The 18296-nt window shown below is 47.3% G+C and overlaps 1 protein-coding gene and 1 long non-coding RNA gene across 2 annotated transcripts in view; one reads left to right on the forward strand and one right to left on the reverse strand.

Annotated features, from left to right (window-relative positions):
• SHC2 (SHC adaptor protein 2) overlaps positions 1 to 13715 on the forward strand; it is a 37482-nt gene extending 23767 nt beyond the window's left edge. The window contains exons 6-13 of the mRNA XM_081895590.1: positions 192 to 243; positions 3192 to 3318; positions 3990 to 4170; positions 6646 to 6712; positions 7539 to 7703; positions 9917 to 10233; positions 12201 to 12332; positions 13440 to 13715. Of these exons, the coding sequence (XP_081751716.1) occupies positions 192 to 243; positions 3192 to 3318; positions 3990 to 4170; positions 6646 to 6712; positions 7539 to 7703; positions 9917 to 10233; positions 12201 to 12329 (1038 nt within the window). The 3' untranslated portion in view covers positions 12330 to 12332; positions 13440 to 13715. The remainder of the gene's footprint in view (positions 1 to 191; positions 244 to 3191; positions 3319 to 3989; positions 4171 to 6645; positions 6713 to 7538; positions 7704 to 9916; positions 10234 to 12200; positions 12333 to 13439) is intronic.
• Positions 1 to 18296, reverse strand: part of LOC309361047 — a 190604-nt gene that overhangs the window by 91535 nt on the left and 80773 nt on the right. The window lies entirely within an intron of this gene.

The following is an 18296-nucleotide window of genomic DNA, read 5'->3' on the forward strand; positions in this document are numbered from 1 at the left end:
TGGTCAGAATTGAGTATAAATTCCAGAGTTAACTTCCTGTAAATGAAAATTGGTGTCCTGGGCTTCTAGCCATGTACTATCTGAAACCAAAGGGAGACAATGGCTGCCAGATGTGATTTCCTTCCCAGCTCTCCTACTCCACTCTATCTTTCACCCCTTAACTCTTTTTTCTTCATTGGGCTTTTGGACAGGACACAACTGACTACGTGGCTTACGTTGCAAAGGACCCCATCAATCAACGAGGTGAGAGAAACCCTGCAATGAGGGGCTTAAGGAAAGGACTGGCAGCCCCCCCCAGTTTGCTGTGAAAACTTGATCATGCAATACGAACGCAAAGTGTTACTTACAGCAATTTGCAAGGATCAAAATTTGTACCCTGTGTGGTCAACCTGTCTCGTATCTCCTTCAGTCCCCCAACACAAGCAAGGATACCTTTCCAAAAATCCCGAAGAATCTTCTCAAAAGCCTCTTTGCTATCAAAGAGGATCCACCTACACAGGTGTCTAAGTGAGAAGAGAAAGTAGGCTTTGCTATTTAGCAGTTTCAGTGGACGCTCGGGTTGCGAACGTGATCCGTGCGAGATGCAAGTCCGCAACCCACAGTGTCCGCAACTCACAGCGGCGTGTCTGCGCATGTGCGGGTTGCGATTCGGCGTGTCTGAGTAAGTGCAAAGCGCGATTTAGCGCTTCTGCGCTTGCGTGACTGCCGAAACCCGGAAGTAACCAGTTCCGGTACTTCCAGGTTTTGGTGGTCCGCAACCCCAAAAAACACAATAATAATAATAATAATAATTTTTTATTTAGACCCCGCCCTCCCCAGCCAAGACTGGGCTCAGGGCGGCTAACAACCAATAATAAAAACAAGTTGATTAAAATACAATTTAAAAGATTAAGATACAACATTAAAACATTAGGATGCAGTCTCTTCATAGGAGGAGAAAGGAAAAGGAAAGAGGGGGAGGGAATCAAACTGATTCTAAGCCAAAGGCCAGGTGGAACAACTCTGTCTTACAGGCCCTGTGGAAAGAAATCAGAACCTGCAGGGTCCTGGTCTCATGAGACAGAGCGTTCCACCAGGCCGGGGCCAGTGCTGAAAAGGCCCTGGCTCTGGTTGAGGCTAATCTAACTTCCTTAGGGCCCGGGACCTCTAGGGTGTTGCTATATATGGACCTTAAGGTCCTCTGTGGGGCATACCAGGAGACTGAAGCGTCTGTAACCCAAGATATGGCTGTATATCTAATTGTTTGGTTCCAGAGCTGTCTCTGGCACCACAAGGGGATGGCAGCCCAAATGAGATGGTGGAAGCAGACTCAAAGCTGCTCAAGCCAGCTTTGTGCTTGCGTGAGGTCAGCACCCTGGACAGAACTTGGGGTGATGGGCCAGGGTTGAAGGGCAATTGCTTCAGGACCACGGAGAGCAACCCCACAGCTATTTGAGAAAGGGAAAATGTTGTTTAGCACCAGCTTCCTGCAATTGCCAGAGCTTTATAGTTTGGGTGTGGAGGACCCAGACGGAAGCCCTGCCTCATGGCTGCTGAAGCCAACTAGTTTAAGGGCTGCTCTTCTTTGGAGCTAGGGCTGCTTCTTTCCAGGTAGTGGGGATGTGGCCCCTCCGATTCCTTGGAGGAATCAGTAGCCCGTTCCTCAGAATTGCTAGGGGAGATAGGCGCAGAATCTGGTGCTGATGGCTCTCTCCAAAGGAGTGGGTCTCTGGCGACTGCCCAGAAAAACTCGGCACCAGGGCCTGAGTTCAAATCCTTCTCTTCCTCTGAGGTCTCAAGAGGTTCAGCGTTGGAATATCTATATCTATATCATCTATATCTATCTATCTATCTATCTATCTATCTATCTATCTATCTATCTATCTATCTATCTATCTATCATCTATCTATCTATCTATCATCTATCTATCTAATCTATCTATCTATCTCTCTATCTCTCTATCATCTATATCTATCTATCTATCTATCTATCTATCTATCTATCTATCTATCTATCTATCTATCTATCTATCTATCATCTATCATCTATCATCTATCTATCTATCTATCTATCTATCTATCTATCTATCTATCTATCTATCATCTATCTATCATCTATCTATCTATCTATCTATCTATCATCTATCTATCATCTATCTATCATCTATCTATCATCTATCTATCTATCTATCTATCTATCTATCTATCTATCTATCTATCATCTATCTATCATCTATCATCTATCTATCTATATCTATCTATATCTATCTATGAATTTATATAATCCAGAAGCAATGGAACTGTTTAAATGATTATTTATGTAGACAAGGATTAAGTGTAAGGTATTGGTTGTGTGTGTAGAATAGATTTATGAAAGATTTAGAAAACGTATTGATTAGAATATTCGCATGAGATTGTATGGGAAAAATACGGAACAACAGATACAAATTTGCTTAAAATGCATATAGGAAGTGCATTGTTAGCAATGGAAGTCAAACAATGAAGTTTTATTGTTGAGATATTTGTGGAGTGAATTTGGATGAAATTCTTCAATTTTTTCTTCTTTTTGCAATTTTTCTTCTTTTTTCTTTTCTTCCTTTTCTCTTTTTTGTTCTTTTTTTATATGTGTGTGGAAAAAAAACATGTAGGTATGTATTCGTATGTATTTTGCTTGCATTTTGCAATAATTATGTTAAATAAAATTTAATATTTATATTAACAAAAAAGCAGTTCAGGGTTGGGATAGCCCTGGCCAGAGTGGTTACCGCATTTTTTGCTCTGTAAGACTCACTTTTCCCCTCCTAAAAAGTAAGGGGAAATGTGTGTGCGTCTCATGGAGTGAATGCAGGCTGCACAGCTATCCCAGAAGCCAGAACAGCAAGAGGGATTGCTGCTTTCACTGCGCAGCGATCCCTCTTGCTGTTCTGGCTTCTGAGATTCAGAATATTTTTTTTCTTGTTTTCCTCCTCCAAAAATGAGGTGCATCTTGCAGTCTGCTGCATCTTATAGAGCGAAAAATAGGGTATATTGGAACCTTCTGCTTCTACTACAGCCTAAGTTTTACATTCAACCTTTGAGCAGCTGTGTCATTCTACTGTCTCATGTTGAGCTTGTCATCAAGCTGAGTGAGTGTTGAGTAACTCCTCTCTCTCTCTCTCTCTCTCTCTCTCTCTCTCTCTCTCTCTCTCTCTCTCTCTCTCCCTGATTGGCAGCCTGCCACATCTTGGAGTGCTGTGACGGGCTGGCGCAGAGTGTCATCAATACCGTGGGGCAAGCTTTCGAGCTCCGGTTTAAGCAATATCTCCACAGCCCCCCCAAGGCTATGGGGCTGCAGGATAGGTGTGTATTTCAGAACCTGAACCTCTCGGGGCAATTCTCCAGCAACGATAAAAAGTGCATATTGATACCAGTTGCGCATGAAAAGGAATATATGAATTAAAATAGCATGAAATATGCATTACGGTAAGGGGCGGGGGGACGTGGGTGGCGCTCTGGGTTAAACCAGAGCCTAGGACTTGCCGATCAGAAGGTCGGCAGTTCGAATCCCCGTGATGGGGTGAGCTCCCGTTGCTCGGTCCCTGCTCCTGCCAACCTAGCAGTTCGAAAGCACCTCAAAGTGCAAGTAGATCAATAGGTACCGCTCCGGCAGGAAGGTAAACGGTGTTTCCGTGTGCTGCTCTGGTTCACCAGAAGCGGCCACATCACCCAGAAGCTGTACGCCGGCTCCCTCGGCCAGTAAAGCGAGATGAGCGCTGCAACCCCAGAGTCAGCCACGACTGGACCTAATGGTCAGGGGTCCCTTTACCCTTATGGTCATCGTGTTGCCTAGACATTGCTGACTTAAACTAAAATGGGCAGGGTCACCCTTCTGTACTTTGAGGGCAGTTCCACCGTTGCTGGAATGAGATAAATAAAAGATGCCCAGCTTTGTAGTTCAGGTGGAATCCCATTGGTCACTTGTTGTGTCACATGACCCCTCCCCTCCCCTCCCAATTTATCTTCCCGGCCAGGGCAATGGGAACGGAAGACTCTGCATGGGGAGAGGATGAGGAACCCTCGGAGCACGACTATTACAACAGCATCCCAGGAAAGGAGCCTCCCATTGGTGGGCTGGTGGACTCCCGCCTTCAGCGTGGCCCCTCCCTCAGCCACGCCCATCCCCAGCTCTCCTGCACCGGTCCTTTCAGCCAGGTGACCACAAATACATACATTTAATACATTTTTTTATTTATACTCCGCCCTTCCTGGTTTAAAAACCGGGCTCAGGGCGGCTAGCAGCAAATATAAAACATTGAATGAATGAATTTATTAATACGGTCACAGACCAGCGTCAACAACAACAACAAAAGAAGAATCCCAAGACTACATTAAATGTAGCTAAATTCTGTGTGTCTGCAATCAATCGCAGGAAGCAAGTGGCATCCCATAATGACCAAACCCCTAAATGTTAATTACAGGGGGCACGCTAATAATTAATTTTAATTTTTAATAATAATAATAATAATAATAATAATAATAATAATAATAATAATAATAATTTATTTGTACCCCGCCCATCTGGCTGGGTTTCCCCAGCCACTCTGGGCGGCTTCCATAGAAACCAAAAAACACTAAAATATCATACATTAAAAACTTCCCTGAAGAGGGCTGCCTTAAGATGTCTTCTGAATGTCAGGTAGTTGTTTATCGCTTTGACATCTGATGGGAGGGCGTTCCACAGGGCGGATGCCACTACCGAGAAGGCCCTCTGCCTGGTTCCCTGTAGCTTTGCTTCTCGCAATGAGGGAACCGCCAGAAGGCCCTCGGCGCTGGACCTCAGCGTCTGGGAAGAACGATGGGGGTGGAGACGCTCCTTCAGGTCTACTGGACCAAGGCCGTTTAGGGCTTTAAAGGTCAGCGCCAACACTTTGAATTGTGCTCGGAAACGTCCTGGGAGCCAGTATAGGTCTTTCAAGACCGGTGTTATGTGGTCTCGGCGACCGCCCCCAGTCACCAGTCTAGCTGCCGCATTTTTATATTTAAATCTTTGTTATATTCATATTGTCCCTTGTATTTCTGATATGTTTTTATGATCTATGATATTGTGTGTGTTGATGCTGGTATGTGACCGTATTAATAAATTCATTCATTCAATAGGACAGGAAAAAAAAAACATTGATTAAAATTGATTAACATTGATTGACATTGATTAAAATGCGACTTAAAAACAGCATACTTACTTACTTATCAAACCTTTATTAGGCATTATGTCAATACAACATAAAATGCAGCATCAATATCAATAAAATTCAAAAATTCAGGGGTCACTTTTTTTGGGGGGGGAGGAACCCCAGTCAGTAGACATCGAATGATCACCAGGGCTAACTGTCCACGTTGGTCCTACTAGGGCCAGCAAGGAGGTGTGTGAATAAGAATTTAAATGTGGGGTCCCAGAAAGGGTTTCTTCATAGAAGAGGAAAGGGAACAGAGGATCGGGCTAATTCAAATTGAAGGCCAGGTGGAATAGCTCTGTCTTACAGGCCCTGTGGAAGGAGATCAAGTCCTGCAGGGCCCTGGTCTCCTGGGACAGAGCATTCCACCAGATCGGAGGCCATCACTAAAAAGGCCATGGCCCGGGTGGAGGATAGCCTTCCTTAGGGCCTGGGATCTTTAAGCTATTATTATTCATGGACCTTAGGGTCCTCTGCAGGACATACCAGGAGAGGCAGTCCCGTGAACATAGAAACGGCAAGGGCAAGAGTGAACATTATTATATACAGATTAAAAGGACACTATTGCAGATTTTTTAAATCATGAAATGAAAGGCTGTGGAAGCAAGGGCTAAGGGTATGGCTTTGTGACGCTGCAAGATGGACAGGGAGGACCAGGAATGGATTATTGCAGTGTTCCCCAACCTTGGGCCTCCAGCTGTTTTTGGACTACAATTCCCATCATCCTTGACCACTGGTCTTGCTAGCTAGGGATGATGGGAGGTGTAGTCCAAAAACAGCTGGAGGCCCAAGGTTGGGAAACACAGGCTAAAGACCCTCAAAATTCATGACATGGTTCACCAAGGGCACCCAGCTTGCCCTTCACAAGTATGATTCATAAAAATGCAATCGCCTCCTTCCAAAACAGGACTTCCTCGTTTCTCAGGACAGGTGTGCTATTGCCACCTTTGAGCAATGGCCCCACGAGATGAGGAGCTTTGTAATCTTAATAATAATAATAATAATAATAATAATAATAATAATAATAATAATAATAATAATAATTTATTTATACCCCGCCCATATGGCTGGGCTTCCCCAGCCACTCTGGGCGGCTTCCAGAAAAATATTAAAATACTGTAATACATCAAACATTAAAAGCTTCCCTAAACAGGGCTGCCTTCAGATGTCTTCTCAAAGTCTGGTAGTTGTTTTTCTCTTTGACATCTGGTGGGAGGGCGTTCCACAGGGCGGGTGCCACCACCGAGAAGGCCCTCTGCCTGGTTCCCTGTAACTTGGCTTCTCACAGGGAGGGAACCGCCAGAAAGCCCTCAGAGTTGGACCTCAGTTTTCAGGCAGAACGATGGGGGTGGAGACGCTCCTTCAGATATACTGGACCGATTGCCTAAGGAACCCACCTTTTTGGCCTCCCAGCTGAGCGTGACATCTGTCGTCTCCCCAATCTTCTGTTCTGTAGGTTGCGTCTCCGGCCAGGAGAGACCACAGCACTCACTCCAACTTGAACTGGGATTCCGATGCTCACGGTAACTCATCACCACTTATTCCTCTTTCTGATTCAGTTCTCCAAGTGCTGCTCAGAGATGGACCTCAGTGTCTGGGCTGAATGATGGGGGTGGAGACGCTCCTTCAGGTATACTGGGCCTTTGAGGCCGTTTAGGGCTTTTAAGGTCCGCACCAACACTTTGAATTGCGCTTAGAAACGTCCTGGGAGCCAATGTTGGTCTTTCAAGACCAATGTTATGTGGTCTCGGCGGCCGCTCCCAGTCCCCAGTCTAGCTGCCGCGTTCTGAATTAGTTGTAGTTTCTGGGTTACCTTCAAAAGTAGCCCCATGTTGAGCGCATGGCAGTACAGTGGTACCTTGGGTTACATACACTTCAGGTTACATACGCTTCAGTTTACGGACTCTGCTAACCCAGAAATAGTACCTCGGGTGAAGAACTTTGCTTCAGGATGAGAACAGAAATCGCATGGCAGCTGCGCAGTGGCAGCGGGAGGCCCCATTAGCTAAAGTGGTGCTTCAGGTTAAGAACAGTTTCAGGTTAAGAACGAACCTCCGGAATGAATTAAGTACTTAACCCGAGGTACCGCTGTAGTCCAAGCGGGAGATAACCAGAGCATGCACCACTCTGGCGAGACACTCTGCGGGCAGGGAGGGTCTCATCCTGCGTACCAGATGGAGCTGCCCTGGACACAGAATTGACCTGCGCCTCCATGGACAGCGGTGAGTCCAAAATGACTCCCAGGCTGCGCACCTGGTTCTTTGGGGGCACAGTGACCTCATTCAGGACCGGGGAGTCTTTATGGTGAGCTGCGAAAGCTAGACAACACGGTGTGGTTGTGTCTTCCAGGCCAGAGCTGCGATGGGTACGTCCAGGCAGATGGGAAACCCCTGGGCTCCCAAGACTATGAAGAGCACATGTATGTGAACACACAGAGCCTGGACAACTGGGAGGCGGATGCTGGCTTGCACCGAGTGGCTGACGAAAGCCCCACGAAGGACCTCTTTGATATGAGTAAGAAAAGTTTCCTCGGCAGGACAGAACCTGACAGAAGTGCGCTACTCCCACCTGGCAGTACCGAACGATAATTTTTATTAATATCTCCTTCCCACACTGAGTGGTGCTCGGGGTGAGTTGCATAAGGATGGGGAGAGAAAATAAACACAACAGAAAGTGAGTCTGATGAGGGGAGCTTTGGTGAGAGGGGGGAAGGAGTTTAGTTTGTGGCAAGGAAAGGTTCTGGCCAGTGTGGTGTAGTGGTTAAGAGCGGTGGACTCGTAATCTGGTGAACCGGGTTCGCTTCCCTGCTCCTCCATCTGTAGCTGCTGGGTGACCTTGGGCCAGTCACACTTCTCTGAAGTCTCTCAGCCCCACTCACCTCACAGAGTGTTTGTTATGGGGGAGGAAGGGAAAGGAGAATGTTAGCCGCTTTGAGACTCCCTAGGGTAGTGATAAAGCGGGATATCAGATCCAAACTCCCCTCCTCCTCCTCCTTCTTCTTCTTCTTCTTCTTCTTCTTCTTCTTCTTCTTCTTCTTCTTCTTCTTCTTCTTCTTCTTCTTCATCCTCCTCTTTCTTTTCCTCTTCCTCTTCCTCTTCCTGACTCCCGCTCCCTTCATTTTCTTGTTCTCCTCTTTCTCCTCTCTCTTGTCTTTTCAATTCTATTTGTTCTAGATATTATTCTATTGTACAATTGTACCTTAGATCCCAAACGCCTTGTGAGTCAAACGTTTTGGCTCCCGAACGCCGCAAACCTCCCGGAAGTGCGTGTTCCGGTTTGCGAACGTTCTTTGGAAGCCGAACATCTGACGTGACTTCCGCAGCTTCTGATTGGCCGCAGGAGCTTCCTGCAGCCAAGCGGAAGCCGTGCCTTGGTTTTTGAACGCTTTGGAAGTCGAATGGATTCCCTTCGACTTCTGAGGTACTACTGTATTGTGAAAAATTTGAAGGGCTCCTGGGACCATTCCCTCCCTGACTTTCTGCGCTCAACATGGACAGGGAAGTTGTCGAATTCTGCACCGGGAAAAGCTTAATCAAAGCCAGTGGTTCTCAACTTGTGGTTCCCCAGATGTTGTTGGACTACAACTCCCATCATCCCTGAGCTCTGGCCTTGCTAGCTAGGAGTGATGGGAGTTGTAGTCCAACAACATCTGGGGATCCACAGGTTGAGAACCGCTGATCTAAGCAAATAATAATGTAGTGGGTTAGGCATGTTGACCATCCCTTGCACACCATCCATTAGCCACTTCGGAAAATAGACCATGACTCAATGCTAAAGCATCTGCGTTTCATGCAGAAAGCTCCAGACTCAAACATGTACAGCATCTTCTTCTTTGGCAATCCCTCATAGCCGAGTAAGATTGTCTTCCACAAACACGGTTTTAACAGTGAGTCCGTAAGTGACTGTGGAGGCCAATTCTGGATCCACACGTCCTTCCACAGTGGGGACAGAGGTTTCCAGGCGGGAGTTGATCCCGGTGAGGGTTTGCCAAGCATGCCTTCCTCTTAGCACGTTTCCCCCTTTCGTCCTGAGTTCGAGTGTCTTCAAAGCCCACAACACCTTTGGTAAAGGCTTTTCTTCAAGTGGAGTGCTATTAGGCCAGTGTTTTCCAGTTGTCAGTGTTTATACTACATTTTTTGAGATTTGCCTTGAGAGAGTCTTTAAACCTCTTTTGTTGACCACCAGCATTACGCTTTCCATTTTTAAGTTTGGAATAGAGTAATTGCTTTGGAAGACGATCATCAGGCATCCACACAACATGGCCAGTCCAACGAAGATGATGTTGAAGAATCATCGCTTCGACACTTGGGATCTTTGCTTCTCCCAGTACACTGGCATCAGTTCGCCTGTCTTCCCAAGTGATGTGTCAAATACTTCGAAGACACCATTGATGGAACCAGTACTCAGGCAGTACCCAGCTCAATGTGCTAATGGTCTGATTCGGGGTTAGGCGACTTTCTATGCTCCTAAGGACAATGACCATAAGCTCACTCCAGATTTGACAGCAACAGCAAAGAGTCTGAGATGTCAGGCTTCAGCACCACGGACAGCACTAAGGCAGAGATGTGGCATTCTAGGACCAGGATGGGGTTTGGAAACTAGTCTGCTAGTTCATTGCTCCATCCACTTTCGCCTCTGCTCCCACCCACCGCTGACAAGCGGCCCCCTGGAAGGGAACACGGCCCTTGACTCCCTGTCCTTGATTGAGTTCTTTTGGTTTCCCCCAGGGCCGTTTGAGGATGCTCTGAAGCTTCACGAATCCATGTCAGCTTGCGGCGGGGGTGGCGGCGGTGGCAGCCCGCCGATTGAGGACCAGTGGCCCAGCCCGCCCACCCGGAAGGCCCCCATCGCCCCCACGGAGGAGCAACTGAAGCAGGAGCCCTGGTACCGCGGGAAACTGAGCCGGAGGGACGCGGAGAAGCTGCTGCAGGTGGATGGGGATTTCCTGGTCAGGGACAGCGTCACCAACCCGGGACAATACGTCCTGACCGGGATGCAAAGTGGGCAGCCCAAGCACTTGCTCCTGGTGGACCCGGAAGGCGTGGTAAGCAGCCGGACCTCAACGAGGCTGGGTTTGCGGTGATGGGTGGCTGGACATTGAGGCACCCATTGGTCTCAGTGGGTCTACTCTGAGTCTGACATGCCCCTGAGTGTAGGTTGCTGCTCTGCAGACGGGAGGAAAAAGGCACTTTGCATGTGCCTAGTGGTACTTTTAAAAAATGTATTTTATTTAAGTTATTTGTATACCACCCTTCATATAAATATATTCCAAGGCAGTTCACAATAATAATAATTTTTATTTATACACCACCCTCCCCAGCCAAGGCCGGGCTCATAGCGGCTTACAAGCAATAATAAAAACAAGTTGAATGATTACAACTTAAAAACAAAATTAAAATACAACATTAAAATAATGGAACATTAAAATATTAAAATGTAGCCTCATCGCAGGAGGAGAAGGAAAGGAAAAAAGAAAGAGAGGGAGGGAATCAAATTGGCTCCAAGCCAAAGGCCAGGCGGAACAACTCTGTCTTACAGGCCCTGCGGAAAGAAGTCAGATCCTGCAGGGCCCTGGTCTCATGAGGCAGAGCGTTCCACCGGGCTGGGGCCAGTGTTGAAAAGGCCCTGGCTCTGGTTGAAGCCAATCTAACTTCCTTAGGGCCTGGGACCACTAGGGTGTTGTTATTTATGGACCTTGAGGCTCTCCGTGGGGCATACCAATAAGAACACAACCATGCTGTTTAGATAATACTGAACATATACACAACCCAAAAGCGTTTTTCAGATTCACCATGACACCAGCACCCATCCAGAAAGCAGAATTTTGTAACGTGATCAAATTTCGGTGCTTAGAATAGAGCTTCCTTTGCTCTCAGATTAAAGAAAAAGACGTACATTTTATTCAAAATACCTAATAGCCTGAAAAAGGAGCCCCAAAGACAACCTACATTCTGCATAGAAATTTTCTGTATTTTTAGGCAACTTTTATTTGGATGAAGACTTTTAGTTTTTCATATCTGTATTGAATTTCCTAAGCATTCTGTATTTTATTGTCATAAATTGCTGCTTCTGCCTGGCAGAAACGATCTATAAATATAGGGGTGCATGCAGCATTGCTCTTACACAGAGTAGACCCATTGAAGCGAATGAACACAGCGAACTTAGATTCATTAGTTTCCATGGTCTGCTCTGAGTAGGACTTACCTTATTTCTTTCTTAAAATCTATACACAAAGGTGGTTTACCCCAAAAGATATTAACCCTTCAAACTTTAATAACATCTGCCAGGGGGTGGGGTGGGCAGAGAAGATAAAACAATAAGATTACCAGTAAGAAAAATTAACAACTGGAATTTAAAACCTATTTTAAAAGTCAAAATAAGGTAAAGGGACCCCTGACCATTAGGTCCAGTCGTGGCCGACTCTGGGGTTGCAGCCCTCATCTCGCTTTACTGGCCGAGGGAGCCGGCGTACAGCTTCCGGGTCATGTGGCCAGCAGGACTAAGCCACTACTGGCGAACCAGAGCAGCGCACGGAAACACCGTTTACCTTCCTGCCAGAGCGGTACCTATTTATCTACTTGCACTTTGACGTGCTTTCAAACTGCTAGGTTGGCAGGAGCAGGGACCGAGCAACGGGAGCTCACCCCGTCGCGGGGAGGGATTCGAACCGCCGACCTTCCGATCGGCAAGTCCTAGGCTCTGTGGTTTAACCCACAGCACCACCCATGCCCCAAAGTCAAAATAGCAATAGGCTAAAAACAGATTCAAGCTCACGTAAACTTTCGAAACGTTTGGATGCATAAGGGACTGGACCAAACTGGTGACCTGTTCCTTTAAGGAAGGGCGTGGCCAGAGGTGGGAGGGGACTGTGTCGGATGTTGGGTGTGGCTAAAGGAGCAGGGGCGGAGCCTCAGGCCTGATTCTACTAATGCTTGCAAGATCTATGTGCTTGTGCTGTTTCTCCCATGGGCACAGATGAAACCTCTTGCTCTTCTCACCTGTTTGCTTCAGGTGAGGACAAAGGATGCCTTGTTCGAGAACATCAGCCACCTGATAAACTACCACTTGCAGAATGAACAGCCCATTGTTGCAGCCGAAAGTGAACTCCACCTGCGGCAGGCTGTAAGGTGGAAACAGTGACGGGTAAGTACCCTGCCTCTGCTCTGGTGGAATGACTTTGGTGCATTGTTGGCTTGTGGAACTGACTGCCACAAGATGGAGGGGAATACACCATGAGCAGCGATGACTTCAAATAACACTAAAATTAAACGAGGTCACACAACTCCATATAGAAGAGGTTTTGTTGTCGTTTAGTCGTGTCCGACTCTTTGTGACCCCCTGGACCAGAGCACGCCAGGCCCTAAGCTAAAGGTAAAGGGACCCCTGACCATTAGGTCCAGTGGTGGCCGACTCTGGGGTTGCAGTGCTCATCCCGCTTTATTGGCCGAGGGAGCCGGCGTACAGCTTCCGGGTCATGTGGCCAGCAGGACTAAGCCGCTTCTGGCGAACCAGACCAGCGCGCGGAAACGCCGTTTACCTTCCCGCCGGAATGGTACCTATTCATCTGCTTGCACTTTGACGTGCTTTTGAACTGCTAGGCGGGCAGGAGCAGGAACTGAGCAATGGGAGCTCACCCCATCATCGAGGGGATTCAAACCGCCGACCTTCTGATCAGCAAGTCCTAGGCTCTGTGGTTTAACCCACAGCACCACCCGCATCCCAAAAGGAACAGGAGGAAGGGGCAGATCAACTGTGGATGGTAACAGGTTTGATTCCTGACTTCTCTGGGTACAGCTGGAGGCTCTGAAAGCCTGTTGCCAGCCAGTGTAGACAAAACCGAGTTTAGATGGACCCGAGGGTCTGACTCAGTCTGACTCAGCTTCCTATATTTCTAAACCTGCCCCTATTGGTCTGAAAACCAGCTCTCCAAAGAGAGCAGCCGTGCCTACAAATTTCATCCGCTTCTGCCAAAAAGTTACAGATACACAGGGACACGGGTGGCGCTAGGGACATGGGTGGCGCTGCAACCCCAAAGTCGGCCACGACTGGACCTAATGGTCAGGGGTCCCTCTACCTCTAAGGAAAATATCTTATTTTAAAAGGGGGAGGAAGGAAGAAGCCATAGATATGTGGAGCAGTGCAGAAATCCCCGTTGCTCCCCTTACTGAAATGTCTTTTCCATTAGGAATCTGGAAAGCTGTCCCAGTCATCCCACCAGCCAAATCTGAGTCTGGAATCCTTGCTTTGCAGAAGCAGCAATCTATTGGCGGAGGAGAGACATCGAGAGATTTGGAGTCAGAAATCCTGGATTCTACCTGAATCGCCACCTTCCCGACTTGCTCTGCCCCATCACCAGTCGCTCCCACTTTTTAAAATTCTTTTTAAAGTTCAGCTGTCTCCTTCTCCCACTCCAGATGTGGGGTGGAATGCTTTAAATTGGTCCAGATGGCCTACACTGCAAGGAGGCTTGTGCTCAGCTTTCTAGCAAATCAGCTCAGAGTTGGAAGGTTTCTCAGATTTATTAAAAATGGGTTAGGGTTGGGAGCAGGGAGGCAGGAGAGAAAGGTCTCACTTTCTAGATGAAAATGGAGATTCTCGATTGGAATGAGAGGGAACCAAGATGTTCTGGGGGCTGTCTGCCTCCGCCTGGCTTAGGAATCAACAACAGGTTTTTAAAAGATATATATAGGGCAATCCAGTTTCAAATCTAGTGAAGGGATCTTCTTCCCAAGCAGCCCTGGACGGAGGCAGCTGAGGAACAACTGTGTGGTTCTCTAACCTCCTTTTCCGCAAAGTGTCTTCCTTTCTCCGAATTCTGGTTTTTTTGGAGTCGCTGGAAGGGAAGAGAGAAGGGAGCAAATGATCTGGAACTGCTTGCCTGACGCTGCCTGGTTTTTTTCTCCCGACTGACATTGGTGCTCCTTTCAGTTAATGGGAGTTTGGAAGAACACGGCCAGAAGTGTTTTATCTAAAAATAATCTCTTCGGAGTTGCTGCTTTTGGGTCCTGGTGGCTGGAAATTCCCTTCCTGTGCCACCAGGGGGTGCTGTGACGCTAGGGCAGCATTTCAAAGTTGCTTCTCTTTTTCCAGTGCAAGCAAACAAACAAACCCGCCTTCTCTAGGCATGCCCCACTTGCTTGTCTCTGATCTATCACATTGCTGCCTGGATTTTTTTATTTATTTAAAAAAGAAACTCGTTTTGCCCATTCCCTCCCCAGGCGAATGTCTGCAGAACTCTTAGCACATATATGAATAAATACGGCCTATTCTATCGCACAGTTATCCACGGGAGCATTTGATGTCCGGAAAGCACTGGCTGTTTTGAATATGTTTCTAATTAAACACGGAAATGCTTAACGTTGCTCTTAAGTCTCTTTGTTTGTTTGATGGCTGTTGTCTTCCCTGCTCAAAAAAATAAAAATAAAATGTTTTGATGTACGCAACATTTAGACATTAACGTTCGATCTTCTGAATGTGCCAGGAAAATGGAAACTCCGTTCTCAAGAGAAGAAAACTTCTTTCAAGTACAGTGTTGCCTTGGATCTCAAACGCCTTGGTACTCAAACAACTTGGAACCCAAACACTGCAAACCTGGAAGTGTGTGTTCCGGTTTGCGAACTTTTTTCCGGAAGCCGAACGTGCTCCGTTTTGAGGGTTACGCTTCCAATTTGAGTGCCACACTTCTGTTTCGAATGTTACGCTGAGGTCTGTTTGTTTTTGCTATTTATTTTGCGTTTTTGCGGCTCTTTTTCGTTTTGTTTTTGCGACTGTGCGGAACCCAGTCCAGCTACTGATGGACTGATTGTGCGACTGCAGTACATTGTTTATTGCTTTCATTTTATGGATCAATGGTCTTGTTTGATAGCAAAACCTATGTTAAATGGCTGTTTTAGGGGTTGTTTTTAAAAGTCGGGAGCGGATTAATCCATTCCGCATTCCTTTCTATGGGAAAGCGCACCTCGGTTTTGGAACGTTTTGGTTTTGGAACAGACTTCCGGAACGGATTAAGTTTGAGAACCAAGGTACCACTACATTACTAAAGTTGGGTGCCTCTCAGCAGTGGCAAGAATCCAGGGAGTCCCAGGCACTCACCCGGGGCCTATGGTCCTTTGGAGAATCAAGAAACGGCGGAGACTGTCATAGCTTTCAGAAATATGGTTTATTCACCTATTTACACCTTCAGTCTGTGTGGAGAAGGTTCTCCCCCTCCTCATTTAATTCCCTACAAAAAAGAGACAGTGGTTGACTCCCCAAGGTCGCACAGTGAGCTTCAAGGCTGAGAGTGGAGATTTGAGCCTTGGGCTGAATCTACACATATATAAAAAAATGGCGTGAAAATTTCTTTCCAAAAAAGAAAACGTTTAAAAATATATGTGGAATTTGCCATTAGCTTGCCAGCGCCATCTAGTGTCACATTTGTGTAAGGCACTTAGAATGTTATATTTGCAGCTGTATAGCTAAGTCCCTTGGAAGCGGGTGGCGCTGTGGGTTAAACCACAGAGCCTAGGACTTGCCGATCAGAAGGTTGGCGGTTTGAATCCCCGCAATGACGGGGTGAGCTCCCGTTGCTCGGTCCCTGCTCCTGCCCAACTAGCAGTTCGAAAGCACATCAAAGTGCAAGTAGATAAATAGGTACCGCTCCGGCGGGAAGGTAAACGGTGTTTCTGTGCACTGCTCTGCTTCGCCAGAAGCGGCTTAGTCCTGCTGGTCACATGACCCGGAAGCTGTACGCCAGCTCCCTCGGCCAGTAAAGCGAGATGAGCGCCACAACCCCAGAGTCGGCCATGACTGGACCTAATGGTCAGGGGTCCCTTTACCTTTAGCTAAGTCCCTAGCTAAGGTCCGTATAGTTAAAGCTATAGTTTTCCCAGTAGTGTTGAATGGAAGTGAGATCTGGACCATAAAGAAGGCTGATCACCGAAGAATGGATGCTTTTGAATTCTGGTGCTGGAGGAGACTCTTGAGAGTCCCATGGACTGCAAGAAGATCAAACCGATCCATTCTGAAGGAAATCAGCCCTGAGTGCTCACTGGAAGGACAGATCCTGAAGCTGAGACTCCAATACTTTGGCCACCTCAGGAGAAGAGCAGACTCCCTGGAAAAGACCCTGATGTTGGGAAAGATGGAGGGCACAAGGAGAAGGGGACGACAGAGGATGAGGTGGTGGGACAGTGTTCTCGAAGCGACCAGCATGAGTTTGACCAAACTGCGGGAGGCAGTGGAAGACAGGAGTGCCTGGCGTGCTCTCCAAGAGTCGGACACGACTAAACGACTAAAGAACAAGTCCCTAGTCTCACAGGTCTTGATCTCGCACTCTAACCATTGCACCAGGCTGGCTGACATTTTTTATAAGGCGTTGCAGCCAGATTCGGCTATTGCACTGATCATCGACGTTGGCGAATTCCTTGCCACTTTGCCACAAAGGGAGATGCGTTCGTAGCTTTCTGAGACGCCCACCTCTCTCTTTCATTCTTTTGTGCTGTTTGGCTTCTGCCAAGATAATTGCATCGTCCTCTGGAGTGGACGCTTTTGAAGGCTGCCTGAGACGGTCTCCTTGCTGGTCAGAGCCTTGGAATAACCTTCAGCCAATTACAGCGCTGGGCACTTGGCTGTTGCGGCCTCCTCCTGGCTCCCAGATCTGCCGTGGACACAGATCTTGGAGTTCTGTCTCTTTTTTGACTGCTACTCCCTTCCCACCCCTCTGCCTCACTTTGCAGGGTTTTAATTGCCTGAGATTTTTTTCCTTTTCTTCTGCCTTGCCAAGAGGTCTCTGCTGAAATAAAACAAAGATCAAATTGGTTTGGGAAAGAGGGAATCCAGCTACGAGCAGATGGCGGAGGGGAGAAGTTTATGTCTGCTTTTTCAAGACTGTTCCTCTCCTCGTCCGTCCCCCCCTCATTTTTCCACATCTTGCTTAGAAGTGTGTCAACACGAATCCTTCGAACTACCCAGAGATTTTCTTTTCAACGCCGGAGGCAATAATTCAGTATTGCAGTTTTCTCGGTTCTTCTCTGATTTGATTTGCCGCAATCTCGTTCCCTCTCTCTTCCCTCGCAACCTGCGGCCTTTTCTGGGGAGCTGATGGAATCCCACCCCCTCAATTTACATAAATTTGCTATTATTATTATTACGCTTTTGCTCTTCTGTGTGGAGGAGAGAGCAGAGACTGTCAACAGGAGGGAAGGGGGAAGGATGGCCGGCAGTAGGGTACTGTTAATATTATTATTCATTCAACTTATGTTGCCATTTAGTCGTGTCCGACTCTTCGTGACCCCCTGGACCAGAGCACGCCAGGCCCTCCTGTCTTCCACTGCCTCCCGCAGTTTGGTGAAACTCATGCTGGTAGCTTCGAGAACACTGTCCCACCATCTCATCCTCTGTCGTCCCCTTCTCCTTGTGCCCTCCATCTTTCCCAACATCAGGGTCTTTTCCAGGGGGTCTTCTCTACTCATGAGGTGGCCAAAGTCTTGGAGCCTCAGCTTCAGGATCTGTCCTTCCAGTGAGCACTCAGGGCTGATTTCCTTAAGAGGTTTGATCTTCTTGCAGTCCATGGGACTCTCAAGAGTCTCCTCCAGCACCAGAATTCAAAAGCATCCATTCTTCGGCGATCAGCCTTCTTGATGGTTCAGCTCTCGCTTCCATACATCACTATTGGGAAAACCGTAGCTTTTACTATACGGACCTTTGTTGGCAAGGTGATGTCAGTGGGGTACTATTAATATTATTATTCATTCAACTTATACACCACCCTATACCCGGAGGCCTCAGGACAGTTCAAAACAAGACCCCAACAGATAAAACCAAACTGTCAGGAAGTTCTTCCTAATGTTTAGGTGGAATCTTCTTTCTTGTAGTTTGGATCCATTGCTCCGTGTCCGCTTCTCTGGAGCAGCAGAAAACAACCTTTCTCCCTCCTCTATGTGACATCCTTTTATATATTTGAACATGGCTATCATATCCCCCCTTAACCTCCTCTTCTCCAGGCTAAACATGCCCAGCTCCCTTAGCCATTCCTCGTAAGGCATCGTTTCCAGGCCTTTGACCATTTTGGTTGCCCTCCTCTGGACACGTTCCAGTTTGTCAGTGTCCTTCTTGAACTGTGGTGCC

This window comes from Podarcis melisellensis (genome assembly GCF_964234715.1).
Source record: "Podarcis melisellensis genome assembly, chromosome: 18".
Lineage (NCBI taxonomy): Eukaryota > Metazoa > Chordata > Lepidosauria > Squamata > Lacertidae > Podarcis > Podarcis melisellensis.